This window comes from Vidua chalybeata, chromosome Z (genome assembly GCF_026979565.1).
Source record: "Vidua chalybeata isolate OUT-0048 chromosome Z, bVidCha1 merged haplotype, whole genome shotgun sequence".
NCBI classification, from domain to species: Eukaryota; Metazoa; Chordata; class Aves; order Passeriformes; family Viduidae; genus Vidua; species Vidua chalybeata.
This window is the reverse complement of record NC_071570.1, coordinates 2,914,109-2,941,831: the sequence shown is the minus strand read 5'-3', so window position 1 is coordinate 2,941,831 and position 27,723 is coordinate 2,914,109. Positions and strand designations below refer to the sequence as shown.

General features: G+C 45.2%; 2 protein-coding genes and 1 long non-coding RNA gene across 11 annotated transcripts in view; 2 read left to right on the top strand and 1 right to left on the bottom strand.

Annotated features, from left to right (window-relative positions):
- Window positions 1–2,348, top strand: part of LOC128781948 (urea transporter 2-like) — a 10,924-nt gene extending 8,576 nt beyond the window's left edge. For all 4 annotated transcript variants that reach the window (XM_053931995.1, XM_053931992.1, XM_053931993.1 and 1 more), the window contains exons 6-7: window positions 279–328; window positions 1,627–2,348. In XM_053931995.1, coding sequence (XP_053787970.1) covers window positions 279–328; window positions 1,627–1,896 — 320 coding nt within the window. In that variant the 3' untranslated portion in view covers window positions 1,897–2,348. The remainder of the gene's footprint in view (window positions 1–278; window positions 329–1,626) is intronic.
- LOC128781950 (uncharacterized) overlaps window positions 1–16,116 on the bottom strand; it is a 17,617-nt gene extending 1,501 nt beyond the window's left edge. Inside the window, exons 1-4 of one of the 3 annotated variants that reach the window (XR_008428579.1) lie at window positions 15,997–16,116; window positions 9,268–9,350; window positions 4,642–4,796; window positions 3,274–3,442 (exon numbers count right to left, since the gene is read on the bottom strand). This is a non-coding gene — a long non-coding RNA (uncharacterized LOC128781950). Of the gene's footprint in view, window positions 1–3,273; window positions 3,443–4,400; window positions 4,469–4,641; window positions 4,797–9,267; window positions 9,351–15,996 lie in introns of those variants that run through there. The other 2 variants (XR_008428580.1, XR_008428581.1) reach the window with 2 other exon arrangements.
- Window positions 13,232–27,723, top strand: LOC128781947 (urea transporter 2-like). Of its 4 annotated transcripts, none has more exons than XM_053931989.1 (9): window positions 13,232–13,258; window positions 18,396–18,558; window positions 19,290–19,479; window positions 19,912–20,040; window positions 21,161–21,353; window positions 22,970–23,117; window positions 23,714–23,848; window positions 24,781–24,830; window positions 25,846–27,723. In XM_053931989.1, the coding sequence occupies exons 2-9, from the start codon at window positions 18,411–18,413 to the stop codon at window positions 26,020–26,022; spliced, it is 1,170 nt and encodes a 389-aa protein (XP_053787964.1). In that variant the 5' UTR covers window positions 13,232–13,258; window positions 18,396–18,410; the 3' UTR covers window positions 26,023–27,723. The 4 variants fall into 4 exon arrangements, with proteins under 4 accessions (XP_053787964.1, XP_053787966.1, XP_053787963.1 ...); XM_053931991.1 differs by lacking the exon at window positions 13,232–13,258 and adding an exon at window positions 14,148–14,168; XM_053931988.1 differs by lacking the exon at window positions 13,232–13,258 and adding an exon at window positions 16,176–16,259.

Sequence of the window (27,723 nt, the reverse complement as noted above, 5' to 3'; positions counted from 1 at the left end):
ATGAGGACTCCACCACTGCCCTGGCAGCTGTGCCAGAGCTGGACAACCCTTTCTATAAAGAAATTTTTCCTTAATATTCAACCTAAATCTCCCCTGGTGCAACTTGATGCCATTTTCTCTTGGGACATTTCAACTAACTGTTGAATTCTAGCAGTGAACCTCACATTAGGTAGCTGGGAGGATATTTTGCTGGACAATTCATATTTTTGAATTTATATTTTTTGAGAATTGAACAATATTTTCCTCATCCTGAGCTCTCTTTGGTCTTCTCTTCTCAGCATTATTTTGTGCCTACTCCGGAGCAGCTCTTGCTAATGCACTCTCTGTGGTAAGTGTGGGGTTTTGTGTTTTACCTGAGTTTTTTTGTTTGGTTGGGTTTTTTTTGGTTTTTTTTAAACTGCATCTTGATTTGTTCAGATATAATATTACGGAAATGCCTCAAAATTCTCCATGTCAGCTTTGACAACATTGAAATGAGAATGTTGCAACCAGTTGGCAGGTCTTGTACAAACCCTGTGTCAGCTGAATTGTGCCTCTGAAGACTTTATATCTGATAATAAGATTTCAAAGACCTTTGGAGCATGTTACCCACACCAGGGTTGTGCACGTATTTGTGAATTACAGCAACAGCATATGGTTTGAGATTAAATACTTAATTGAACATTATCTTTCAGCAATTCCAAATTATCTAAATTTTCATTTTCTTCATTCAAGGTCTTTCTCCAACACTGCCCACAGATATTATTGAAGCTTGAACTGGGTATGGCAACTAAAATGAGGGGGGAGACTGTTCTCTTAAGTACAAAATTATTATATTTGGACAAATCAAGAAAGGAGTGAAGACAGAAATGTCTGTTTCTTCTTTAAGATCTGAGAGATTAAAGCAAAGGGATATTTCAGTTAAACTGATTTACTAACTTAAAAAAAATATTAGAACTAGCAGCTTCATGCACTGAGCATTTTGATCTGGCATCTTCTCAGTAACATGTAGGTCCCTGCATATGGGCTGCTTTAAGCACACCTGCTTTTGGGAGGCATCAGGAAAAAGGACGTCCACTTTTTATCCCCGTGATCTTGCTTTTGGAAGACCTAAATTCAGGTCCAGAGTGGGGGAACAGAGAGGGCTGAGGGTTGGATGTGATGCTAGTGTCATATAGTCACTGGGGAGAGGGAATATGTGTGCATCATACTCTCCATGCATATTTTGCAGAACAGAGAGAGTAGAATTTGGCTCTTCTCTTAGAGAATTCAGGTGTCCACGTGTGAGCTGGGTGTCTTGCCTTTCATTGCAGCGATCAGAGCTCTGGAGCCTGATTCAGTTGCTTCAATGCTGGTGCCACGTTCCATCCAGCATCAGTATTGAAGCTGTGCCTCTGGCAGGACTGAGGTCCGCAGTGTCAGATGCTTTGTGCAGCCCCACACACTCCAGCTGAAGAGCAGACCTCTGTGTGGCCGGCTGAATCCGCATTTGGTAGCCACTGTCCCTTCAGGGCAACCAAGGCACTCCCAGCTTCCCAAATGCAAGAGTTTAGCCACAGGCAGACAAAAGCACAGAGACCAAAAAGCGGTACCGAAGTGACACCTTTTTTTTTTTTTTTTTTTGGTGTCTGTTCTGTCCCCTGCCAGCTCGGGCTGCCAGTGTGCACCTGGCCTTTCTGCCTCTCCGCGCTCCTCTTCCTGCTGATAACCTCAGAAAACCCAGCCATCTACAAAATGCCCCTCTGCAAAGTCACCCACCCGGAAGCCAACCGGATCTACTACCTGAGAATGAGGAGAAGGGCCTCGGAGAGCAGGAGGGAAGAGCAGAAGAGAAAGGAGCAGAAACCCTCTGACGGCTCAAAAATTAACACCGGGGGCACCCCACTGTGCACCCCCAAGAGCCGACACGCTCACTGATTGCAGGTACACACAACTCTGCAGCCTAGGGGACAGTTTGGGGGCAGCTTTTCAGACGTCACCCAGGCACAGCACAGCCACAAACACCACTTTGGCCAGCAGTCTGCAGGCTGGGGATTCAGCATTCCACACTGGAGAAATCACGGTTTGCCCTTGAGCTAAGCTTTCTGAAAAGCACTCAGGTAACATAACAACAGCTGCCTTATCAATCCACTGGTTGTTAACTTGAAAGTCACCTCTTATCAATAATAATTATAAGAATAGGCAGAAGAACATTAAAGCTGACAAGAGGCTGCATTTAATTTCAGAGGTGTAATTTAACAAAATAAATATGCTGAGAAGGCATTGGTGTCTAATAATAATAAATAATGTAAGAACTAAGTCAAGAGCTGCACTTCAAATTAAGAGGATGTATATTTGAAAGTGAAATAAACAGACTGTTCTCTTCCTTTCTTGTGTGCCATCAATGTCTAACCCATTTAATACCTCTTAACAGCTACAACACACACAGGTAAATATTCTTATAGAGCACATCCTGTAGCACTTTTGGTGCCATCTCCTGGCTCCTCATTAAGTGCCAAGGCAATGAATAAAAATGCTTTAATCAGACTAGCTAGAAGAGCGACTAGCTAGCAGTGCTCAAACATTCTTCTTTTCCTTGAATAATTTTTTGTCTTGCAAATTGAAGATCTCTCTCTCCTGCTGATTGCAGGATAGCAAGTTTGAATCCCTACACACATCCAGTGGGAAATAAAAAAACTTCATGTAAATAATGGGATAAACATTTACTGCTGGTGGCAGTTCTTTCTCTCCCTTTCACAGAGGAGCAGATCCTTTCCATTAGACCATGAGAAATTAACAAGTCAAAGGTTACCACTGCCACTTTATGCCACCTCAAGGTCCTTACAACAGGGAAGCTCCAACTGCCCTAAGGAGGATTTTCTGAGGAACCTTTCCCAAAACCTCTGTGAAGAAAGCCTGACAGAAAGGCTTCCTCACTCTAGAGCTGTTTTACAAGGTCAGTTTAAAATCACAGACCCAAGGGATGTGAAGGTTTAAAATCCAAAGGGACTATGCAACCACAAACACTCAGATCAGACGCTGTCCTCTCTGCCTCACAATGTAGGGATGTTCTGCAGACCCATGTGAGTATTTTTGAACCAGTGGGATCCCAGCTTCAAAGACCACTTTTCAAAAAGGTGAGCTTGGGTGGTGCTCATGGGATTATTTGTGCCTTAATCACCAAAAATCCAGCAGCACCAGTGTCTGCCACCCCTCTAAATGTCCCCTTGAAACAGCATCCAAGAATGAATTCATCCTGGGAGACAAAAGCATGGTATTGTTTATGTTCAGATTTTTTTTTTTTTTTTTTTTTTAAACAGGGGAGGCCATTCCAGAAATTCTGGTAAAATTTAGGTCTTACTTCCTCCCCTCTTTGCCAAGACATCCTTTGAGCCATAATATCAGCAAACTAGTGCTAGCACCAAAACCGTCTCCCGTGGTCACTGCAAACTGCAAGATCAGGGACATCCCCCTGTTGCTGCTGCTGTAGAGAGGCAAAGAGAGGCAGAATAATACAAGAGGTGACACACAGATATCTGAAAACCTTCTCTCTACAGCAGTCAATGAAATATGAAGCACACAGAAACTAGGAGAGCTTATTAATGTACAGTTTAAATTAGTTCATGCACAGCGTTAGAGAAATACTTGAACAGTAGAAATGCAAAGTTACTGGAAAAAAATACTTCAAAATAATTCTAGTACCATATATGTGAAGAAAAAACACAACTGCAGTTAGTTATGCCCAACATATTGTTTGTTTTCCTAAAAATAACAGTGAAGCCCAGGCACAATGTGGCTATTGGAAAGGATTTGTCACGTAAGTGCCACTGCAGGCATTAATTCCTCAGCCACAAGAAAATCCATCCTGAAATCAATTAGTAAAGCAATTTCTAGAGCTGAAGCCTTCCATAAAAAATAGAGTATAAACAGTCTCTAGCTAATCAAAAGATTTGAGTAACTATATCCAGTACTAATAATTCTTGAAAACAGGCAAGACAAATCAAGTGTCTCCTGCAAGGGAACAGCAGACAATAAAAGCACCAACTGAAGCTATCAGTGGTAGCCCAGCAGCCTGATGCCTAGAGAGTTCTATAAAAATTTTCATTAAGAGAGAAAAAATGTACAGTTTTCAGTGGGACTAATAATTTTGCGACAGAGATCTAACATAAGACAAGTATGACCATTAAAGGAGAAAAAAAAAAGTCTATTTTCCAGTTAGAGCCATCACTCCACCCAGCTCACCTCCTCCTTAAGTAGCATTACATAAATGCTCTTGTACAAACGAACACCTCACCTAGCCACAGGACATGAAAAAAATCAACCTCCTAAAAATTTGCTTTAAAAAATTAAAAAGCAGAACAGACTTAGCAAAGTGAAGAAATTGCAAGAGGGCCAGTGAATTAAGACAATTCTAAGTGCAACTCAATGTAAAAAATAGTATATACACTGTGCAGTTTCATTTATTGCTTCAAATACTATTTTTCTTACTCTTCCATTTGCTCCATACCCCCTAAAAGAAAAATAAAAAGATAGCTTTGCTCTTTGAGAAGAGGTTCTCAACTCTTCTCCCCTAGACATAGGTGCCTCTGTTGATAAGATCAGTCACAGAACTCATACAGAAAAAGCTGGGGCAAGCCCTTTAGATGTCTTGGATTGGGTATTGGTGGCTCCAGGATGGCTTACCTGGTAATGACTCCTCATGAATAATTAGCAAAGCTGCACGGAGGGAACGTGGAGGGAAGGGATTTGCTTTCCCAGTGGACATTTGTAGCAGAGGTCAGAGCCATGCTGCCACCAGCACTGGAGCATCCTCGTTGCTGGAGCACAGAGTTTCCCTCCTGATTCACAGAAGCACAGAATCCTTTAGACTGGAGAAGCCCTCTAAGATCCTCAAGTCCAACCACTCCCCCAACACTGCTAAACTTGCCACTAGCCCATGTCCCCAAGTGCCACATCCACACAGCGTTTAAATCCTTCCAGGAATGGGGGCTCCATCACTGCCTCGGGCAGCCTGTCAGTGTTTGACAGCCCTTTCCATAATGAATTTTTTTCCTGATCTCCACTCTAAAACTGGTTTCTATCATCTGATCTTCTTTGAGACCTAATCACCTCCTCACAGGGGTCAAGAGCCGATGGGAAGAGCAGCACAGAGGGAGACTACAACAGGAGGTGATGACACCAGGAGGTGCAGACCTGGAAACCCCAGTGCTGCACTTCCAAACAGTGATGGGGAGAAGTGGCTGCAGCACTGCATGGCACTCACAGGCCACACAAAGCACAGTGGGTTAAAGACCAATGAAGAGGTTTCCCCGTTGGACTCTACTCTCAAGCATCCAGAGCTGCTTTGCAGCAGAGCTGGGCCCTACTCCCTGTTCCATTCAACACTACTGTGAACTTAAAATATTGTCCTTTTTTTTTTCAGCCCTTCTGCAATGTGACACCTCTTCTTCCCAGACCTGCACTGATTCAGGAGCCTGAAATCATCAGATACAGGGAGAGTATGTATCTCTCCCCAGCACAGGGAGCCAGCCAGCATCCCAGCAGGCACCAGAAAATACCAGGAAGGGCTCTCTGTTCCAGAGGGGCAGTCGAGCAACATGGTGCCTTCCTACAAGCTGAAAAACCCAAAACTTCAAAACTTTCAGAATAAGACAATTCCTAAAAATATCCAGCTGCTGGGGAGTTGCTTTGTGCTCTGTCCTTGCCAGACAGCTCCAGTCTGCAATGACAGACATATTGCCCTGCAACACTGCAGAATGGTTTAGGTTTTCTGTAGATCACATTTGCCAGGGCTGCAGAAATATCACCACTCTGAGGGGGAAACCTGTTTGCTGAGCACTGTTCCCTCACTCCCTCTTCCTCTATGTCAGTTTTAATTTGGGAGATGGAAGTAGCTCAAACAGGAAACAAGCCCTTGATTGCAGTTGATTTTACAGTTCTCAGGGGGTCTTTTACAAACTCCTACAGCTGTTGCCTCAGCTGGAATTCACACATCCCAGTGGTGGGATAAGACTCTGTGGGAAGCAAAGGTTTCTCCCACCAGGTTTTTGCCTGGCAATGAGTTTGGGTATCTCTGACTTCTCATTCAGCACCTCCTGAGTGCACTCAGTAACCTCTGTGCATTCAAGAGTTTAAAGTCTCATGGAACTGCACCCTCACATCCACCTTCAGGGGTAGTTTTTTTGTATGGACAGTTGAGGCAGACACAAATCCCAAAATGTGCATCTTCACACAGCACCGCAGGGTTGAAGCACCAAGTATGTGCAGACATAAAACTTCCAAAAACTTCCAGCTACATCACCACACAAAATGCACAGTTTTTGGGGCTGTTTAGCACATCCTAGCCTCTGCAAATTAAGCTGTGCTGTGCACTGAATTGCAAAAGGCAAAGGCAGAGAGACAGAGGCATCCTTGACCTGTGCAGCTTAGGATGGAATCTTTTTCCCCCAGCACACCCTGTCCTGTACCTGACACTGCTTTTCCACACTTCCCTCATTTCAACCAAGTGATGACAGGTCTGTTGCCCTGTCTTCCAAAAATCTCTGCTCTGCAGAACCACTCAGCCAGAAATCATGTAGAGACTTCCCGTCTTTGGAGAAAACAAAAAAGTCAGAGGTGATGACAAACTGTCAGCCAGCAATGTTTTCTTGCTGTTGCCAAGTGAGCTTAATTCACTTGTGCAAATTAAATCACATTTAGGACATTTTACCTTCACAGAAACTGAGTTATCCATTAGATATTACTTTTTTTTTTTCTTTTATCTATCCCAAAATGTGTGGGGTATTTTTTTTTGTTTGTTTTGGTTTGGTTTGGTGTTTCTGTTTTTTGGGGCTTTGTTTGTTTTTTTTGTTTTTGTTTTTGTTTTTGTTTTTTCCAAATGGATTTATACCTATTGGTACCTGTGCATGAAAATGCCACTCTGCAGCACTGCTTGCAAAATCCCATAACCCCCCACAGCCAGAGCAACTGTCCTCTATCCATTGCACTGACTAATAATTTTCAGTTTTTTCTACTGTCTGATAGCTCATTTCTGGATGCTACCAGTCCTCTTTCTCTTGTTGATCAGTAATCCATGCTATGTACAACATCTTCCACTTCTAGTAAGAACTACTTGGCAAAAAAGTAGTAATCACTGGTATTTATAGGCTGAAAGAGTTTCTTGCTGGAAAAATTATAGTATTCTGCTCTATGTTAAGGCCTAACACATACGTCTCCTAAAACATACAGGTTTGTGAGAACGAATTATTTCCTTGGGAGCAGCCAAATCCTGGGTGAGACTCACAGCCCTACCATCAGGGCAAGGGAAGCAGAAAGGACAGAGAAGATTATTTAGCTGAGAGTGGATGCAGGGAATTAATTGACTCTCAAATTGCAAAAGTAAATGAAGAAGCAGAGAAACACTTTGCCTTGTGTCACAAAAAGAGGCAACTCTGGCCAGCTTTGCTATTTTTAACAGGATCCTGCTGCCCTGAGGTAGGTTTAGAAAAAGAGCCTTTTTGAATTTGGGCTTTTCCTTGGAGCCAGGAGAACAGGAGAGGGGCTTGAAGCTGAAATTTAGAATTATTTGAGTTTCCATTTCCCATCTTTACTGAAACACAGCAATACAGTCAACCTCAGGCTTCCAAATCCCTCTAGTATTTCAGACTGTTTCAATACAATGACTCAATCATCTCAAAAGTCTTCTCTGAGCAACTATTCTATAATGCTGTGATTCTAATGTGGATGATCCAGTCTGCCATGCTAGAGATGACCAGAAAAGCAAACAGTCTTGAGGTTCAGACTCAGGCATGGACTAGAGAGCTTTTCTCCCTCTCAGCTTCTGAGTCCCAGGACTTGCTACTCAATCTCATCACCACAGCCAGCCAGACCAGCCTGGAGAAATGTCCATTGCTCCAGTAAAAATGATCCAGCTGACTGGAAAAAGGGAAGGGGACACAAAACCAAACAGGGGGAACCAGCCAGAACAACACACTGGGCTTTTCTTTGACTTGTATTTCACTGGGTTTCATGACACACATGACTGTCTGGTCCTTCCTGGAGCCTCAGACACATTTCCTTAGCTGGTCACCATGGGCATCCTGACACTGGTGAATGGGGTGGTTCCAGGGGGCAGCTCCTCATCACCAAGCTGCTGAACCACCACTGCAGTCTTTGGCTTGTGGTGGCCTTGGCTAACTAGTGCCTTTCCAAACAATTCCCCCCTCCCACTAGCAGCAACGTTTTGAACAAACACCTTGAAAAAAACTTGCAGCTGAAATAGAGGAGTTGTTTTCTACCCCAGCACTCAGAGCACCAGCCTGCAGGAGGAGAGTCTGCACCTCTCTCTGAAGTTACCACTTATTTTGCCATGACAGAGCAGAGCTTTTTTACACACTACTGTAGCTGTAAGACAACTACAACCTGCTCTTCACACATTCCTGCCCCGCTCCTATCCCAGGACACAGAGACTGCCACTCCTAATCAATAAGCTGGTTTCCAGGTATCATTTATGCACTATTGGAGCTGCCCCATGGACTGAGAAGGTGAGTCATGAGAGCATGTCAAGGTGGACAGAAAGGACAGTGGGTCTCCAGAGCAGGTAGGAAGAGGAGGGAAGTGATGTGCATGCATTAGCAGAACTGGTAATTTTGGGAGCATACATCATTAAGAGCAGTGCACATAGCAGCAGATAGAGCACAAAGAGTTTGGACTGTGCCAGGGCAAGGCAACTGCTGTTTGTGAGGCTTCTGAAACTGGAGATCTGGATATTTGCTGTGATTCCCACAGCTGCTCGTGGCTGTGCTGGAGACACACCACGAGAGGGAGACGGACACTGGAGCAGAGCACGGTCTGTACCCAGCCCCATCGCACTGCCACCGAGGGGAATGTCAAACAGCAGCTTTCTCTAGAGAATTTTTACTTGCCAAAATGCAGGGGGATAGAAGCTTCCCATACCAGCTCAGCTGTTGGGCCGCTCTTAGCAAACAAGTCCAAGATTGTGACAGACCCTGTGGTGCTCTGTGATGAAACAGATTTTTCTACTCTCCACTCACTCATAAAAACAAGATGATGAAAAGCAAAGTGGCCACAGATGTTGATGGGGGCTGACTGCTCCTGCAGAAACCCTTCCTGTGGGACAGGACAGACCATAGCTGGCCAGAGGAGCTGTGTCCTCAGCCAGGACACAGGCTCTCTCTCACTCCTGCCGTACTTCCATTACCACTTCCAGCTCTCCACACACCTCCAGAAGAACCACAGACTGGCAGTACTTCTGGAAGTGAAATTAGGTTTGGTCACAGTCAGCCCAGGTGAGCTGCAAAAGTCCCTTACCTCACTGTAGCAAATTTGGAGCATCACCTCATTTCGACACTCTGTCCCGTAACATCTTCACAGGCAAGTTAATGAAGCATGGGCTAAATAAATGTGAAGCAAATTGGATTGAAAATTGGCTGAATGGTTGGGCTCAAAGCATTATAATCAGTGACACAAATCACATGTAGAGGCCAGTCATTAGGGGTGTTAGCCTGGCATAATAATTCTTTAATGAATTCTTTAAATTCTTCATTAAAGACACGAATGTTGGAGCAGGGTGCACCCTCATCAAATTTGGGGAAGGCACGAAACTGGAAGTAGTTTTGGGTATACCAGAGAGTTGTGTTGGCATCCAGAATGTCCTCAATAGGATGGAAAAAATGGGCTGACAAGAACCTCCTGAAGTTCCAGAAAAAGTGCAGCGTCCTATACCTGGGGAGGGACAATTCCATGCCCACATGCTGCTGGCCCTCCAGCTGGAAAGCAGCATGGCAGAAGAGCCTGGAAGGTCCAGGTGGTCACCAAGGTGACCACAGTGCAGCAAGGTGTCCTTGCAGCAAGAAAGACAACATCTCTGTGGGCTGCATTAGGAGGAATGCTGTCAGCATTTCCAGGAAGGAATCCCTCCCTTTCTCTCACAAACTCTGGTCACATATCACATATCCACACCCCAGCCTCACAAAAGCAGACCAGGACTTGGGGTTTAGCAACCTGCAAAGCTCCAGACATGGATTTACACCGTTTTAAAGCACTTGTTGGAGACCAAGAGCTGATGCATCTCCCTGAGCAGACCTATTCCCATCGGTACAACCCGAGTCAAGGAGCACAGCCAAAAACAGCATTAAAAGCCAATCTGCTACCAACTGGTTTTAAAGCACCTCTTCAAGGCCACTTAGGCTTGAGAGAGGAATGAAGCCAAAGTGTGTGAAGCTGAATTAGGGCCATTAGAATCTTTCCTGGCACAGCTGACCAGTTCAAGCTTTGTACCCAGCTGATGCAGCCAGACAGCTCCTGCTGGGCGAGCTAAGCCAGTCAGGGACCATTCAGCATTTTTCTGGTGCTGTGTCTGGTTGAGATCCAGTGACCAACCCCTGTTCTGACCACGTCAAGCACTGGGCTTGGTCCAAGGGATCTTCTCAGAGACACTTTCCCAGACAGCACAGAAGAAGAAACACCAAGCATCCTCACCAGCGGAGAGCTGATGAGGTAAGTCACAGATTTAGGCCTCCTAAATCACACAGAGCTTAGCTGTCAGACACCAGCACCAGCTGCCTTGTCCTCAGCACCAAGTGGTCTTCACACATGCCTAAAATCAAGAAGCAACTCTAGTCCCCTGTGTCACCTGCATGATCAATTTGCACACATTTACCTGGTCACCCAGAGCCGGTGGCCCACTCCCAGGCAGGTGGTGTGTGACAGCTACATGCCAAACATATGGCACATCTCAATCCTTTTGCCTAGGAATGGCCATTGCAGGTTCAGTTTTCCCACCTTGACCCCCAAAAGATACCTAGATTGAGTGGCCAGCACTGGAGGTTAGTGCTGGGCACCAGAACTGGCACTGAGTTACACCTGGGAGGTTTTCTATCATTCCCACCTTTCTACATCAATCCTATACAGGGGGAATCTCAGTCCTCAGGCAGCCAGGAGGGCTTTACCGAGGGCACACAGCTGCAGGCAGGCATTCCTGCATCCACCTGTGCAATAGCTGGCTGCACCTGGGATCCAGTGATGTGTCACATGGCACTGGAGGTCTTCCCTGCTCTGCCTCCACCCCAGAGCAGGCTGCTGCCTCATTCCCACACGGGCATCAGCAGGCGGTGATCCTGTTACTTATTAACCAGCTCTGATAATCCAAACAATGCACCACTCCAAGATATCCATCACTGACCCGCCAGCCACTGGCTTTTTTGTGTGTCGCTCCAACCTGTCAAGTACCTCATTAAGGCACCAGAATCAGACAGAGCAGTCCTGAATCTGGTTCCTTTGTACAAGGACGTGTGGTGACAGGACAGGTGAGACTGGCTTCATGCTGACAGAGAGCAGTCGAGATTCGGTGTTAGGGAAGAGATTGTTCCCTGTGAGGGTGGGGAGGCCCTGGCGCAGTCCCTGCCTGTGGCTGCCCCATCCCTGGAAGTGTTCCAGGCTGGTTGGGCAGGGCTTGGAGCAACCTGGGATAGTGAAAGGTGTCCCTGCGCAAGGCAGGGGGTGGAATGAGATGGGCTCTAAAGTCTGTTCCAAACCAAACCATTCTGGGATTCTGTGACCTTGACATTAGCTCAGTTGGTCAGAGCATGGTGCTAATATCACCAAGGATGTGAGTTCATTCCCTGTATGGGCCATTTACTTAAGAGTTGGACACGATGATTCTTGTGGGTCCCTCCCAGCTCAGAATATTCTGTGAATCTGTGATTCCCTGGAGGAAATAAATACCCTACAGCACAACCCAGGAGTGAGCCCTGCCTGCTCCATGTGCTGCACCCCTTTGAGGGAGAACTGAAAAGTTGTTGCTTGAAATAACTTGAAGCCAGGCCTGGGCATCCCTAAAATATGAGAGGTGTGAAGATCAAAACTCAGTCTGAACAGACTCCCTGTGAGGCTCTCCATCCAAATCATTCAACACATTTCCCTTCTTTGGACATGCAAGGATTCATTTCACCAGTCAGAAAGCAAAGGCAGCCAGAGGAGAAATTAATGGTGAAGGGAAAATATGTTAACTTCACTAGAGTGAAGCAGCTTCCCCTGCAAAATTTCACATTCTACTGGGTGCAAAGGCATAGGATGACAGTGTCTGACTCACTCACAAAGGCTGCAGCCTATTTGATCAGAGGAAGACTAGCTCTTGCAGCAATGCTAAGCTGACAGCTTATATCAGATGCCCTCCTCTTAGGGGAGGAAAAAAAATCCAGCCTGCTGTTAAAAACATCTCCATCAAAAGAGATGCACCTGGGAATGAGTGCAGTGAGAATAACATCCCTCCAGCTCATGTGGATGCTGAGGCTGCTGCCACAGGGCTGGGGGAATCAAAGTCATAAAGCTAGATGGGTTCTGGTTTAACAATAAACCATTCTCTCCAGCACCCAGATCAATTTGCAAGGTTGCTTCTCTCAGCCATCACTGTGAAAGGGTCCTAAAAACAATTCTACTATGGCTTAAATTAGCTTATAAGGTCCCTTAAGTTCACAACCTCTTCTCTCCCTTTTCTCCTGCATTACTATTCAAGACTTCCCTCTCCAGCCTCTTCTCTGTCATTTGCAGCACTTTCACAGCCTTATAAACCCCTCAAATATGCCACACTTCTGGTATTTCAGATTCCTCCAGTGAGATGGGGAGGATAGGTTTAAAATATTTCTTAAAAGAAAGAAAAGAAAGAAAAATACCTCTTTAATTTCTCATATAATTGATAAAAAGCAATTAAACATTGGAAGGTCATCAGGTCTTCCACTGCATTTCATTAACAGAACAGTGCTTCTGAAAACTACCCAGAAACAGGAAAACTTGATAGGCTGCTGAACACAAAATGCTATGTTACACATTCCCAGGTCAGAATTTCGGTAGGGAAGGATGCTAAGTTGTATTGGATAAGGAGTATAGTGCTGGAGAGGTCAAGCTCAGGTACACTGAGAGTTCATTTTAAAATCTTCTGTTCTTATAAGTGGTAGAGAAGGAGAAAGGACAAAGTTAAAGGAGAATTAATTTTTTTTTTTTATAAAAATGAAAAAGTAAAAATAAAATCATAAAAATAAAAAAAACACAACAGCAGGAAAGAGGACATTTGGATAGATTGTTGGCAAGAGACCCAGGACAGAGCAAGAGGAAAGGTGGAGAATTCAAAGGGGAACGTTCTTAACATTCACTTGGAGCTCACTAAGTGGGAGGAGAAACAAATCAGTAATATCAGGACAGGAGCCATGCTAGCCTATATAAGCTGGTGGGACATTTTCTTTTTCTCTACTTTCCTTCTGGCCTCACCAGCAAACCTACAGCTACTCCCAAGCTCGTCTGAGAGGTAAGAGCACTCTGTTCTTTCCTTTTTAATGCACCCTGTTACTGACTTAACTGGGTCTTTCCTCTCCCTCAAAACACCTGGCAAACAGCATTTGAGCAGTCCTGCTGAAGGAGAGCAGCTGAGGCTCAGGAGGAGCACAAGAATATCAGTTATCAACAATCTTCTAGCAGGGTGAGGATTTATTAGTACTGCTTAGCCCAGGTGGCTGAGCCTTGGAGGAAATAGAAGAAAGAAATAAATTTTAAAAAGAAATAACCAGAACTCTTTAACATTTCCTTTTACTGCCTTTCCATTCTGCCAAATGAAAATGCCCAGATAATAATAATACACAGCTGATGAGATAGTGTCTCTGTATTTCTCTGTCCCTGAGTGACAGGTCTCTGAACACTGAATTGCACGTGAGCTTAATGAATATTTGAATCTGAGGGGTAAGCTTTTTTTGAACTAACACTTTGAAATATATCTTCTATGGGAGAACCTGAATTGTTTCCTTCCAGCGAGGGTCAAGTGCATTATAACCTGTTTCAAGGATTGTGCTTGTGCTTGTGTGTGTTCCTATGCCTAACACAATATTAATCCAGCTTTACTACACCCCTGGTAACATTACACGGGCTGTGCTGGAATTAGAGCTCCTGAGAGTCTGGCCCTTTCCTCCTATTGTGCTTGGATGCAGGAATTCCTCTAAAAACAGGCTGCTCACAGAGCTTGGCTGCCCGCAGACTTCACAGCAACAATTCGGAGAATGCAAGACACAATGGCTGCGATTGTGCGGTAGCAGGTCCTTGGGTCCTTGCACAAACAAATACCTCACCATAAATTAAGCCCTCAGAAAAACCTGGATTTTGGCAGGGAGAGAGGAAAATTCCAGAAAGAAGAGAAAGCACTAGGTAACTTTGCTGCATTTCCACAGGTAAAAGCCCCATGTCCAAGCTTGGAAGCGCCCATTACCTGGAGTATTGATCAGCCAAACTAAAGACTCTGTCCCTCTCCCAGCTGCAAGCACAACACTGCTCTTAGCACGCACAACACAAAACCAACCTGTGGCCAGGCTTGTCTCCTCCTCAGCAGGTGAATAAAGGAGTATTTGCCGGGCCAGATGCTGCAGGAGTGCAGCCCCAGCACAGGGCCAGCTTTAACGAGGCATGACTGAGATGCCGTGGGTATGGCGTGACAGGGAGAAAGTGTACACAAGTGGAAGGAAAATTGATTTAGGGAGACACGGGGTTGCATAACGTCAGTACTTTGCTACAGGACATATATTAACTCTGAAAGGATGATTAAAAAAACACGGTAGATTAACATCTCGGCCCTGTGATGATTTCATCTTCATGGAAGAGAAACATCTTCTGCGTTTTCGGCTTTGTTTCATGGGAAGCTCTCATTTCCCATGAAAATGGTTTCCAGTAGTTTCTCTGCACTTACAGCACACTACAAACCACTTGCACTTGCAGCACTGAGATGAAAAGTGCGTTCAGACTGGCTCTGCCTGGGTGCTGCTGCTGCTCCTTTATCTCACCAGTTGCACACCAGTACTGAGAGTTTGCAGGGCTAGAACATCTCTCGAGAGTTTATGTGAGATGAGGCAGTGTGCTCCAAACTCTCTGTATGAGAACAGGACTTAGTCTTTAATTTTTTTTTTCCCAGACTAATAGAAATCAAGAATTACAAAAAAAAAAAAAATTACCAAAATCAAACCTAGCCCCCTGTAGAAGCCAAGTAGTCTGTTCCAGCAGAACACTCCTTTTGCACTTATTTCCATTTCCTTGCTTTGTGCACTAAGAAAAAATAACACTTTCAGTGAAAACTATGTGTTTGCATAACTTCAGCTGCAGGTCTTCAAAAGACCTGCTGCAGACCAGCACACATGAAATCCCCATCAGAACATGTACACTTCATAATTATTCAATTATACACTGCATAATTATTCAAACATCAATGTGTTAAAATTCTCTGAGCATATCCACAATTCTGAGATAAGACGCCTTTTGTATTCTCTCCTTTCTTAAATACCTGCTATCACCTACTGCCTGAAGCAACATAATGTGTTAACAAATTATTAATCTGTGCATATGTATGGTAGGTATTGCTTTGTAACATCACTAAAAATGCCTAAAAAATTTTATGCTGGTGCCAGTTTCCAAGTGTTTCACTACCTCTTTATGCTCTTATTGGACAACTAAGTAGAAGTAGTGCAAGTCCTTCATACTTGGTGTTTCTGAATGGATGGGACAAGACTCAGGGCTGTGGTGACAGGAAAATCCTCTTAGACAGGACACAGCCCCCACACAGTGCCTGGGATGGGATTCAGGGAAGTCATGAAACCAATGGGGCTGGATCTGGGTCTCTTCTGTCTCATGAAGACCCCATCCTAAACCAAAGGTTTTCTTGGCCTACACCCACTTCCCACCTGGCTGCTCTGCAGGTGAGGAGGCTGTTCAATAATGGTTTCATTCTGCTTTAGCATAAATAATCACAGAATAGTTGGGGTTGGAAGGGTTCTTTAAAGCTTATCCAGTCCCACCCCGTGCCATGGGCAGGGACACTTTCCACTAGCCCAGGTTTCTCCAAGACCAGTCCAGACTGGCCTTGAACATTTCCAGGGATGGTTCAACCACAGCTTCTCTGGGCAATCTCTGACAGGGCCTCTCCATCCTGACATGGAACAATTTCTTCCTAATGTCTAATCTGACGCTGCCCTCTCTCAGTTTGAAGCCACTGCCCCTTGTCCTGTCACTCACCAGATGCTCTACTGAACGGATGAAGCTCCTGTGGGCCCTCTAGAGAGACCCACCCCAGATCAAACGGGAGTGCCTGAGGGGTTGGAATAGATGAGCTTTAAAGGTCCCTTCCAGCACAAAGTATTCTATGATTCTGTGACACAATGAACACGAGTTTGAGCAGCACTGCAGGACGGGAGGTAACCACGACCACCCCGCAGCCTCTGTGACTCGGAACGCTCCGGAATGCGCTGGGCGTCCACTGGGTGTGAAGTTGGAGACAGGTTAGTGCAAGTGACTCACCAGGTCACCTGGTCTTTTTGCCGTGCCAGCTGCAGTGAGCTGGCTTCATTTCTGCCCATGGAAACCCAGGGCACAGGAGCGCTGCCAGCGCACACACGCCTTTATATGGCAAAGCAATACATCAATTTTTTTTGGTGAATTCAGCCTAATCCATTTCTATCTCCACTGTACAAGTGGACTGGACAGTGACTCCAGCACTTCACGTGCACATCACACCCCGTTCTGCGGACTCCTGAGTGCAAGCAGCTCCTCACTCAGCTTGCAGGGGAACACCCAGCATGAGTCCCACAGCGTTGCTCTGCACTGCAGCAGCACTTCATTTCGTGGTTAGCAACAAGCTGCATAAAGAGGGAGATCCTTTAAAAGGAAAATGTAAATGCACTTTCACCAAACTGAGAGTATTTATCTTGATTTAACTGAAAGTACATTCAGTTCACTTATTCCAGAATAAAGTATGAAAAAAGTAAAGGCTAATGAATTAATGTAGCGAATTATAACAGACCCAAAAAAAAGCCTTCCTGTATCAAGGCACCATCCCTAGCACCACTTTTTTCCTCCTCTTCCTCCTAAGCCTTTTTATTCCAGGCCCTTATCTTCATGTGCACAAAGCCAAACTCAATACTTTTCTGTATATACTGGTCCTGTAATCAGCTTCTCACATGGAACCTATCCTTTTATTAGCTGGGCTCTTCCAGAAGGCAGAAAAATGTCCATTTATTATTTGTGCAAATATTTACTGCTTCCTGAAATGTCACCACCAGTCCTCCAGTACCACAAGAGTAAGAAACTGGCCGGGATTAAACAATGGAGCATTAACCAGGCTTTCCCCTACACAGACTCAGAGCTGCTTAACCACACTGGAGGGTCTGGAAGTGCAATGCCCAGGGGTGAAGCAGCTTAAGTCCTCAGCACCTGTGCTTCTGAGCTATAGGCTCTCTTCCCACTCTGTTCACAAGGCCTTTAATAAAGTTTTGAGTGAGTCAAGGACTAATACAAGACCACTGTGTCTGTATCATCCTATTTAGACTATCAGCTCCCAATAGAAATCCATTATTTCCTGCACAAGCTGGCACTCGCCAGTGAGACCTGAAGCACCACTGGTTCTGTATTCACACAACAACAGACTTTGTCTGGTGTTTGCTTGATAATTACCAAGAATTAGTTCAGGAAACAGAGTATGCTCCAGAAACAGGGTTTTTTATTTATTTGATGACTTCATATTCAGAATTAGCTCTTAGACAAACAATGAATTGGCTATAGGCACTGGTTTTAGTGTAAGCCTCTGATCCATGTGCCTGAAAATGCTGTCTAGGCTGTATGAGGTGCCAAAGGTTATTCCAGCAACCCCTTATGCAAAGGGGGTGTGTCCCAAAAGGGACCCCATCTCCCAGTCCTGCCCCCCAAACACCTTATTTAGGCCTGAACACCTTTGCTGGGCCTATAACAGTCCCCTACCTTATTTAAACTTTTTATAGCACCTGGTAAATTTAATAAGTGTATTTTCACTAGTCTCAGAGGGTTTCTTACTACAGCTTCCAACATGCAGTCCCCAACATTACCTCAGCAGAGAAGAAAGCAGCATGAATGACTAAGGCACAGTGGAAAGCAAGAGTTGTGAATTTGGGCATCAAACTCTTGAATCAATGCTGGGTACTTCTAAAGATTAGTCAGCTTAAAGTGCAGTTCAAATGAGAAAAATGAATGTATGAATGCATGTGAGTAATGGAAGAAGGCACCATGGGCATCCCCAGGCTAAGCCCTTGCTCATGAGAAAGGCTGAACTGATCCCAATAGGTGATTATAAAACTGAATTTAGGTGCCTATTAGTGATGGCTGATGGATAAATTCAAACTAGAAATATGGGGTAAGCAGCAGAGAAGCTTAATAAATGAGACATATTCTTATAACTGTGTGGAAGTCTGGGAGGACAGGGAATGTGAAGAGGGAATGTGCTCATGGACACAAAAGAATCAGGTGTTCAGAGTAAGGATTTTCTTCTTTCTGGTTCCAAAGTAACATGTGGTGAGCAGTTACATGGTAAAGAGAATAAACAGGGATCAGAAAGAGACATTTTAATTAAATCTCTTTTTTTTCTTTTCCCTTGAATTTTACCAAAGGTTCAGAACACCAACATGGAAAACTGTGTTGACGTCAAGATAGAAACCAAGGGGGAAAGAATGCCAATGAAGCAAAATCCACTGAGCACAGGTGGGAAGAGTTTCTGCAGAGCTGTGGGTTACCTCACTGGAGACATGAAGGATTTTGGAACCTGGCTGAAAGGTAAATCTACTTCATCGTGACTAATGACAGCGGATTAAAAAAAAAAAAAAAAAAAAAAAGTACATCAAAGGAGTAATAACTAACTTCTTAGTGATGTGATTCGAGTTAGAGCAGTATAGAAACTACCTCTACCATGATTTATGTCCATTTTGTAGGGGAAAAAAATCAGCTTTGTGCAGAGATCCACATAGTGCTTAAATCTTGAGGATGTCTGAGATGACATTTACCTCCCAGCATGCCATGTACAAAGCGAATTTGGTCCCACAGAACATAGCCCTGGATGTTTTTTCTGTACTCTGCCATTCTTCTTAACACTCCATGTCCTTTCAGCTGAGCAGTTTCTGTCAAGCCTAATGCCACTGTGAAGTTAAATTACACATAGGTAGGTGTGTTTGGTCCCTGTAATAAATCAGCAGTGGGATACACACACGATTTGCCATCTGAGCCACAGAGATCATAAATTAGCTGGTTCATATGAATCTGGTCCAGGGTACTTTATAACACAGGGTTCTGGCAACCTCACTGTTCATCTCAGTTTTCCAGCTGTAAGCCTTCACTGTGGACCATAATAAATCCCTGTCAGGTTTTACAGTCTTGTTGATTCATTGCTTCAGTCGTGGTGCCAAGTCCCACTGCCAAAACTTTTCCCGAGTTTCAAAAATACATCCCAAATCAGTACCATCTGCAGACTTTAGGGGGCTTGTTTTGTTACTGAATTTGATCTTTTCCAGACAAACCTCTCATGATCCAGTTCCTTGACTGGGTGCTGCGTGGGATATCCCAGGTGATGTTTGTCAACAATCCCCTCAGCGGGCTGGTCATTCTGGCCGGCCTCCTGCTGCAGAACCCGTGGTGGACACTCACAGGATGTGTGGGAACAGTTGTCTCAACTTTAACAGCACTTATCCTGGGTCAGGACAGGTGAGTCCATCCTTTTCCCCCCCAGGTGGCCACTTCAGTGATGACTTATGTGTTAGATGTTAGATGTGGATGAGAAGCCTGAGTTTAGTGGGAGGTGTCCCTGCCCATGGCATAGGGTTGGAATAAGCTGGTCTCTAAGGTTCTTTCCAAACCAAACCTTCTATGGCTGTGTGATCCAGCCTTGACTGGGCATGTATCTGGTCTGGTAGGACCAGACAGATCCTCCCAGCAGCTGCACCTGGTGCAGAGGGACACTGGACAAACCTGCAGAAGGGGTTGGTGCTGCCCCAAGTGTGCGAAATCGAATTTCGGTGGATGAGTTCCAGCAGGTCATCCCCCAGACAGAGCCACAGCTGGGTGGGGAGGGAGGGCTGATGTGAACAAAGCATCCTCAGGGGAGAAGACTTCAGGACAGCTGTTCCCTCCACACAGATCAGCCATAGCAGCAGGCCTGTATGGATACAACGGGGTCTTGGTGGGATTGCTGATGGCTGTCTTCTCTGCTGATGGAGACTACAACTGGTGGCTCCTCCTGCCCGTGGCACTGGTGTCCATGACCTGGTAAGACAGATGGTTCCTCTGCTTCTCCTTCCAGCCCCAGAGTCCCCACACGTGAGACTGAGCTGCTGCATTTCTATGCAGCCAGCAGTGGAAAGGGAACACAACGTATGTACCGTTAGATCTGTGTTGTTATTTACGCTTTTAAACTCAGATGTAATCCAGAAACAAATAAAAATACCCACATAATCACAAGTAATCCCAGTGGGGAAAACAAAAATCAGTGGCTGATCATGTGTAATTCAATGTTCTGAATGTGAGTCATATTGCTGTGATGCATCAATTCATTTCTGTTTCGAGAGGAACATTATTTTCACTATTTCCTACCATCATCAACCACAAGTGTTTCATCTATTTAAGTCACCATATAAAAATGTCATGAAAATTTACTTCTCCAAGCACAGAAGCTGTTCAGTGGTCCCAAGACATGATGGTTGACACTAATCAAAACAAACAACTAGTAATATTTTACTGGTATATATGACACCATAATCCGCTAGGTATTTGGCCAGCAAAAAATTTTGAAACCTGGTCTTTGACCCCAAAATGTCTAGTTGCAGACTGCTGAAACCACACGTGTAATTTGTCTGCCTGAATTTCATGTGGTGTTACAGTCGCTTTAATGTCAGCTTTTACTGCTGATCCACAAGCTTGAGCAAGGGCACACAGCCACATTCACAGCTCAGAGTTCACTCAGACCCAGCATGGGTATCATGGTCTCAGTCCACCTCAGGTGCTAAAAAGAAAAGAGACTGAGCTGGGGAATAGCTCCATTAAAGCACTGGATCCTGTCTCCTTCACATTTACCAAATTCACCATACATACTAACATAACATGACAGGAATCTGTACATTGATAATTGCCTTTGGAGGGGTAGGAAATTTATGGAGAGACCCTTTCTGTCTCTGATTTGATCAGAAAGATTGAGGAAATTAAACAGATAGAAGGAGGAGAGGTTTGTGGGTTGTTTTTTTTTTTTTTTTTGGTTTGGTTTGGTTTGGGTTTTTTGTTTGTTTTAAACAGACCAAATTTTCTGCAGCTGGGTTTATAGTTGGATGTGGTTCTGGTGTGATTTTTGCCCATCTGACAAGCTTCTAGTGAGACCATTTTGTTCTTCTTTCAGCCCTATTTTCACCAGTGCTTTAAGTGCAGTTTTCTCTAAGTGGGACCTGCCTGTTCTCACCTTGCCTTTCAACTTGGCCTTGACCCTCTACCTGGCTGCCTCAGGACCACACAACCTCTTCTTCCCGACAACTCTCATTCACCCTGCAACGGCAACACCGAATATCACCTGGGCAGATGCTGAAATCACAATGGTAGGATGCCTTAAGGGTGACCGTCCCCTTCATTTACAGTTAAAAATACTACAGAAACTTACCATCTTCCTTTATAAATTCCTATGGATTGGGTTGGATGGGACCTGAAATGGCCATCTAGTCCCCTCCCCTAAAATAGGCAGGGACACTTTGCACTATCCCAGGGTGCTCCAAGCCCCATCCAGCCTGGCCTTGGACACTGCCAGGGATCCAGGGGCAGCCACAGCTGCTCTGGGCACCCTGTGCCAGGGCCTGCCCGCCCTCCCAGCCAGCAATTCCCAGTTCCCAATCTCCCACCTGTGCCTGCCCTCTGGCAGTGGAAGCCATTGCCTGTGTGCTGTCCCTGCATGCCTTGTCCCCAGTCCCTGTGCAGCTCTCCTGGAGCCCCTTGAGGCCCTGGCAGGGGCTCTGAGCTCTCCCTGGAGCCTTCTCTTGTGCAGCTGAACAGCCCCAGCTCTGCCAGGCTGGCTCCAGAGCAGAGGGGCTCCAGCCCTGGCAGCAGCTCCGGGGCCTCCTCTGGGCTGGCTCCAGCAGGTTCACCTCCTTTGTTACTGTATTATGGCCAGGCAGTACAAAATTTTATTTATAAGAGAATTATTATCCAAAATATAAGGGTTTACTCTAGGAATGTACATTTTTGACAGCTTGAAAATGAGAACCTTTTCATGTGCAGTTGGATCCAAGTGCATAGGTTATAATCTTCAAATACTCTCTTGAATCTAATTACCCATTCCTATTTCTGTGCATATACTGATCATCTCCCTGTAGCTAAGGTTGTGCTGAGAATTCCAGTTAACTCACAGGGTAATTTTAATTTCTCAGATACAGGCTGTTTATAAAATCACATCTTTCTGATTAGACATGAGCAAGCAGATATTACTGTGTTAGAATGGTTAAAAACTTAGATGCAGGTACACATTCACATATTTTTAATTTATATTCAAGTGGGGACCTTTCCAGGGGAACATTTTATTCTCCTGGATTACACCATAAAAAATACAGATACCAGAGTAACTATTTTCTGCTAAGGCTCAGCAGACTATTTTAAGGGGTTCCCAGGGAGTGATTAAGAAAAGGAAGTTAATTGACACTAAATAGAAACTCACAAGCAATGTTTCTCAAAGCACATTCACCGTGGCACATAGTTTTATGGGGACTGTATACAGAAAAGTGCCTCAAAACCATCTCTAAGCTGTGACCAGGCTGGGCTCTGTCCCACCAGCCCAGCAACTCTTGCTCATATTTCTAGTGGATCCCAACCATCCCCTAAGTTCAACTCTCATGGTCCCTGTGGATATGCAAAAATGGTCCAGTCAGCAGCACATGCAAAGGGGATGATTAAACCCTTTCTCAAAATCTTTACCTTTGATCTTAGAGGAAAAACCTGGCAGAGGAGCTCAGGGCACGGGAACAAGCCATGACTCATTTTCATTGAAGGGGTAACCCTGTGGAAATGCCCTGCTGTCTCCTGAGACCTGTCCAAATGTTTCACTTAAAGCCTGCATCCAACAAATGCCAAACGTGAGCCTGGCCAAGAAAAATAGGTTTAAAAGCAAACCAAAAACAGTTACAAGGTTGATAACAAATTGTCTTGTTTGGTTTGTTAATTTCTACAGCTTCTGCAATCCATCCCAGTCGGCGTGGGCCAGGTTTATGGTTGTGACAATCCCTGGACTGGGGGAATTTTCCTGATTGGTTTATTTATTTCCTCTCCACTCATTTGTGTCCACACAATGATCGGCTCTGCAGTGGGGATGCTGGCAGGTAATGATTTGGCTTGTGCCACAGATTTATACAAAAGCATGGAGAATAAAACAGGAACTACAATAAGTGGAGCAATTAAAGCCACAAGTATTTCACCCGATGGAGAATAGCTGCTTGGAAACAAAATATACTTGAACTTCTGTTCTAAGAATTCTTTTGATTGACTTCCCCATTCTCTTGCCTTGTTTTATGATGGTGGAAACCTTCAGAAGAAAAAAGTGTCTGTTGTGCTGAGATTAATTTTTACCACAAAATACTTAATTTCTGGGCGTATCCTGGTGGGTTTAGGGGCAGATCAATGAAAGTCATAGCCATCAGCCTGAACGTGCAGGCCTCAGGGATTCATTTAAGGTTCACATGTAGGCTCATTCACTCATGTGTGTTCTGTTGAAATCAAATCACCAAAGTCAGCTCAGCAGCAACAGGAAAATTCTGCCATGCTTCCCTTAGACCCTTAGACCCTAGCAACATGCCTACAAACAGCTCCGTGTACAAATGCTGGCTAGAACCTTTGAAAATCTGGATTCGTGCCACTTCTCCACCGCTTTCATCTCTTTGGCCAAGGAATGACACATTTCTCCGACTTTATTTTCCAGGGCTGAGCTTAGCAACGCCGTTTAACCAAATCTACTCGGGGCTGTGGGGCTACAACAGCTCCCTGTCCTGCGCTGCCATCGGGGGCATGTTCTTGGCTCTCACCTGGCAGACACACCTCCTGGCCATGGCCTGCGGTAGGTACCCGGCGGGTTTTCACCTCCCCTGGAGGTGAGACAGGATGCCTTTGCAGCAGAGCTGGGCTGGAGCCAGACGGGCACTCGGGGCGGGCAGATGGGCGTAGGTGAGGCTGACGAGTGGTGGAGCTGGCTGTTGGAGCCGCTCTGTGCTTTCATTTTTGGCCAGGAGTTGTGTTTAGAGAAAGAGTTGTGTTTAGAGACACGTGTGTCAGTGGACACGCGTGTTAACTGAGGTCTTTGAAATCAGATGCTTTGTTTTGACTCATTAATCGTGTTTGTTCGCTCATTGCTGGATGAATCACGGGAGCTTTTCTCCAGCCACAGATACCAGCTCAAATTCCTTCTTTGAAGAAGGACATGACTAATCTTTGAGAAGAGTGGAGCTCTACTCTAGTTAGACAGTACACATTCCCCATTCTCCTGAAATGGATCAAAGGCACGAGCTGGGCAACACAGCAGGATTGAAGAATTATTTATAAGGCAATTCCATATGAAATTTCAATATCAGAGCAAGGTGGGAGTGAAACTATTGCTCACTCAGTGCTCATACAAGAAAGATTTTGCTCTGTATGTCATTGACCCACCTTCAAGCCCTGAAGGCAGGACAGATGAGAGTGGGAAGGTTATTTTCCTATTTAACCCCCTCCATTCAAGCTACATACTTTCCATGTCAGTGCATTTTTCAAAAGCCTGTGATACCACAGAACATTCTTCATCACTCCAGGTTTGCTTGTTTGTTTGTTGGTTGGTTGGTTGGTGGTTTGTTTGTTTTGCCCCTCCCATAAGCTCCAGGTTGGAAGGGACACAGGAAGGGGTTTTGCAGGGTGCTCATTGGCTGAGCTACCCAAGGCAGAAGGAGAGATGTTTGTCATTGCTGTTCTACTCCATGAGCAACTGAACTCACCAGGAACTGCCTTCCTTTTCCACAGCACTCTTCAGTGCCTACCTGGGAGCAGCAGTGACCCACATGCTGTCTGTGGTAAGTAGTGTATCAACGAAGGGCTGATTTCCAACGCTGAATTTCCCTGGCTTGTCAGGCAAAACACCAAGATGTGGACAAAAATTCAGCCAAAGGTGGAAAGGGTCTGGGAGAGGGGTTACTATCTGCCCAGGTGGTTGGTGTGATTCCTACTGGAGCAGGTGACTTGGAATCATCACTTGCCACTTTCCATCCTTGGAGTTTGCATGAACTTCCACAGCTCAGATCTAGGCACTTTTAAGGTCACAGAATCATGGAATGGTTTGGGTTGAAAGGCACCTTAAAACTCCTTGAGTTCCACCCCCTGCCATGGGCAGGGACACCTTCCACTGTCCCAGGCTGCTCCAAGCCCCATCTACCCTTGAACATTTCCAGGAATGGGGCAGTCACAGCTTCTCTGGGCACCCTGTCCCAGGGCCTCACCACCCTCACAGGAAAGAATTTATTCCCATATCCAATCTAACCCTAAGGGGGAAAGCCATTCCCCCTTATTCTGTCTAGGCCCTTGCCCAAAATGCCTCTCCAGCTCTCCTGGACCTGCTTTAGCCACTGGCAGGCTGCTAGAACATCTCCCCTCTTTCAGATATTTACTGCATGCCTGAAGCAATTCGAAAAAGGGCCCTGCACGTGTATAAAGAAACATTAAATTCAGGTTAACTTCTTTTCTCAGTTGCCAAAAGTCAGTCAGTCAGTCAGTCAGTCAGTCAGCCCAGGGAAGAGATGAATGTTTCTGGTATCTGCTCCCCTGTCTCATTGTCACCCTCTCCTAACTCATGTCCAAGAAACCTTCCCCACAGCAGATGAGGTAGCTCTGTCACCAGAGCTGGTAGATGTTGCAGGCTGATGCACAACGTCAAGACATCATAAAGAAACCCAGCCTCCCTCAGGAAAGACTCAGTGCAAAACTGAGGGAAAAAAACTCCAGAAACCTTGTTCCAAGGCGGCTGGCTCTGAGTGCTACTCCAATAAAGGAAAGACACGTAGCAAATAGGTGGTTTGTTATTGTTCTTTGCAGTTTGGGGTGCCATCTGGAACCTGGCCCTTTTGCTTGTCTGCGCTGACCTTCCTGCTGATGACCACCAGCCACTCCGCGATCTGCAGGCTGCCACTCTCCAAAGTCACCTACCCAGAAGCCAACCGGGCTTATTATCTGATGATGAAGAAACACGAGAGGTCTTGCTGTGAGGCATAGAGACCCAAGAAGAGAGAAACTCATCAGATTTTAAGGCAAGAGCACGAGGGGTTTGCCCAACAGACTGTGATTTGTGTGCTACAATGTCCGACACCACCCTCAGTGGTGGAGAGACTTTTCCCACCACGTCTGTTTGTTCTATTAAGAAGAATTCTATTAGGTAGGACTGGGCTGTGCTGGAAGGACCTTTCCCAAGATCAACCTGTTATGATTTTAAAGCACACATGTCTGAAAAGACACTTGAATTATAAGCAATGGGAAAATGACTTTTAAGCTGAAAAGAAAAATCTCTCTATGAAATTGAAGACGCCAAAATCAGACGTAAAGAAATAAAGAGCATCTTTCAGCATATGAGGGGACTTCAAATTAATGGCTAAACATCTCATGACAGCAAGAGGAGGCATCTTAGAGAGTTTGATTGCAGCAGAGAAATGGAATAAAGAGCACTCCTTGCCAAGTAGAAAATAGGTTGTGAAGAATTCTACCTGGAGGGACCTCTCAAACCCCGTGGAGAGAGATGTTCATTAGCAATCAACAAACATAAGATAGACTTGATTTTTGTGATTTTTGTGTTAATCTCATGATTTCTTTTAATACTTGAATTTGGTGATGGGTTAGCAAAGGAGGGGACAGCAAGAAAGTTCATTGCTGTCCCTTTCCTATGCAGTAAAACAGCTCTGTTCAGTCAATGCACAAAAATAGAACTAATTTGAACTGATCTTCTGGACTTCTCTCCCTACACTGTCCCACTCAGCCCAGGAATATCAAACAGCAAAATGTTGCACGGTCCCAGCCTGCTTCTGAAGCTCAGGTGGCTCAGAGGGGACCTTCATGTTCTGCATGACTCCTGACAGGAGGGGACAGCCAGGGGACAGCTCCAAGGGAACAGGGACAGGAGGAAAGCAAACGGCCTCAAATTGTGCCGGGGAGGTTTAAATTGGATTGGATTATTGGGGATAATATATTCACAGAAATGGTTATCAAGCCTAGGAACAGGCTGTTTGGGGCAGCAGTGGCATCCCCATCCCTGGATGTTTTTAAAGGCCTTTGTGGGTGTGGCACGTGGGGACGTGGGTCAGTGGTGGCAACAATTCTGTGATTCTGCGAAGCTGCTGCTCTGCCGTTTCTCTCTGCCCCACAGTGGGAAGGGGACATTTGAGGACCAGTCCAGCAGAGCTCTGCAGGACACCAGCCACGCGCCACCTCTGCCCAGGCTCCCAGCGTGGGCAGGCAGGGAGGAGGGGGGGAAAAAAGCTTTCCTTGCACCCAGCAGTGTGGGTCACCTCAACAGACATTGACTCAGCCACCCTTCTGCCTGGCTCACTGACATACTCCGTCCCATGTTGAAGCTCATGTCTTCACCAAAAATATTCCACGTGCTCAGGTCCTTCAGCTGACAGCAGCCTACGTGCATTAATGTCACACCAGGAAAAGCAAATCAAAACCTCTTTTCCTTGTGGCAGATGAAATAAAATCAAGCATGATTTTTGAGTTTGGAAAGGGGGAAAAAAAAACCCAAACCAGGTATTTTTGCAAACATCACAAAGGCCTGAGTGTAAAACATTTGTGACGAACTGTTGGCAGTATCTTCTGGTGAAGTTTTAGGTTTTCAGATGTTCAACAGTATTTCTGTATGACTGACACTCACTTGTAAAATGTAGCATTTCCATTATTTGCTTAATAAATATCTACATAATTTTC

Coding starts and splice junctions, on each gene's coding strand:
- LOC128781947 (XM_053931989.1), top strand. CDS start 18,411: ATGGAAAACTGTGTTGACGTCAAGATAGAAACCAAGGGGGAAAGAATG. Junction 18,559..19,289: donor TTTTGGAACCTGGCTGAAAG/GTAAATCTACTT, acceptor GATCTTTTCCAG/ACAAACCTCTCATGATCCAG. Junction 23,849..24,780: donor CCTCCTGGCCATGGCCTGCG/GTAGGTACCCGG, acceptor CCTTTTCCACAG/CACTCTTCAGTGCCTACCTG.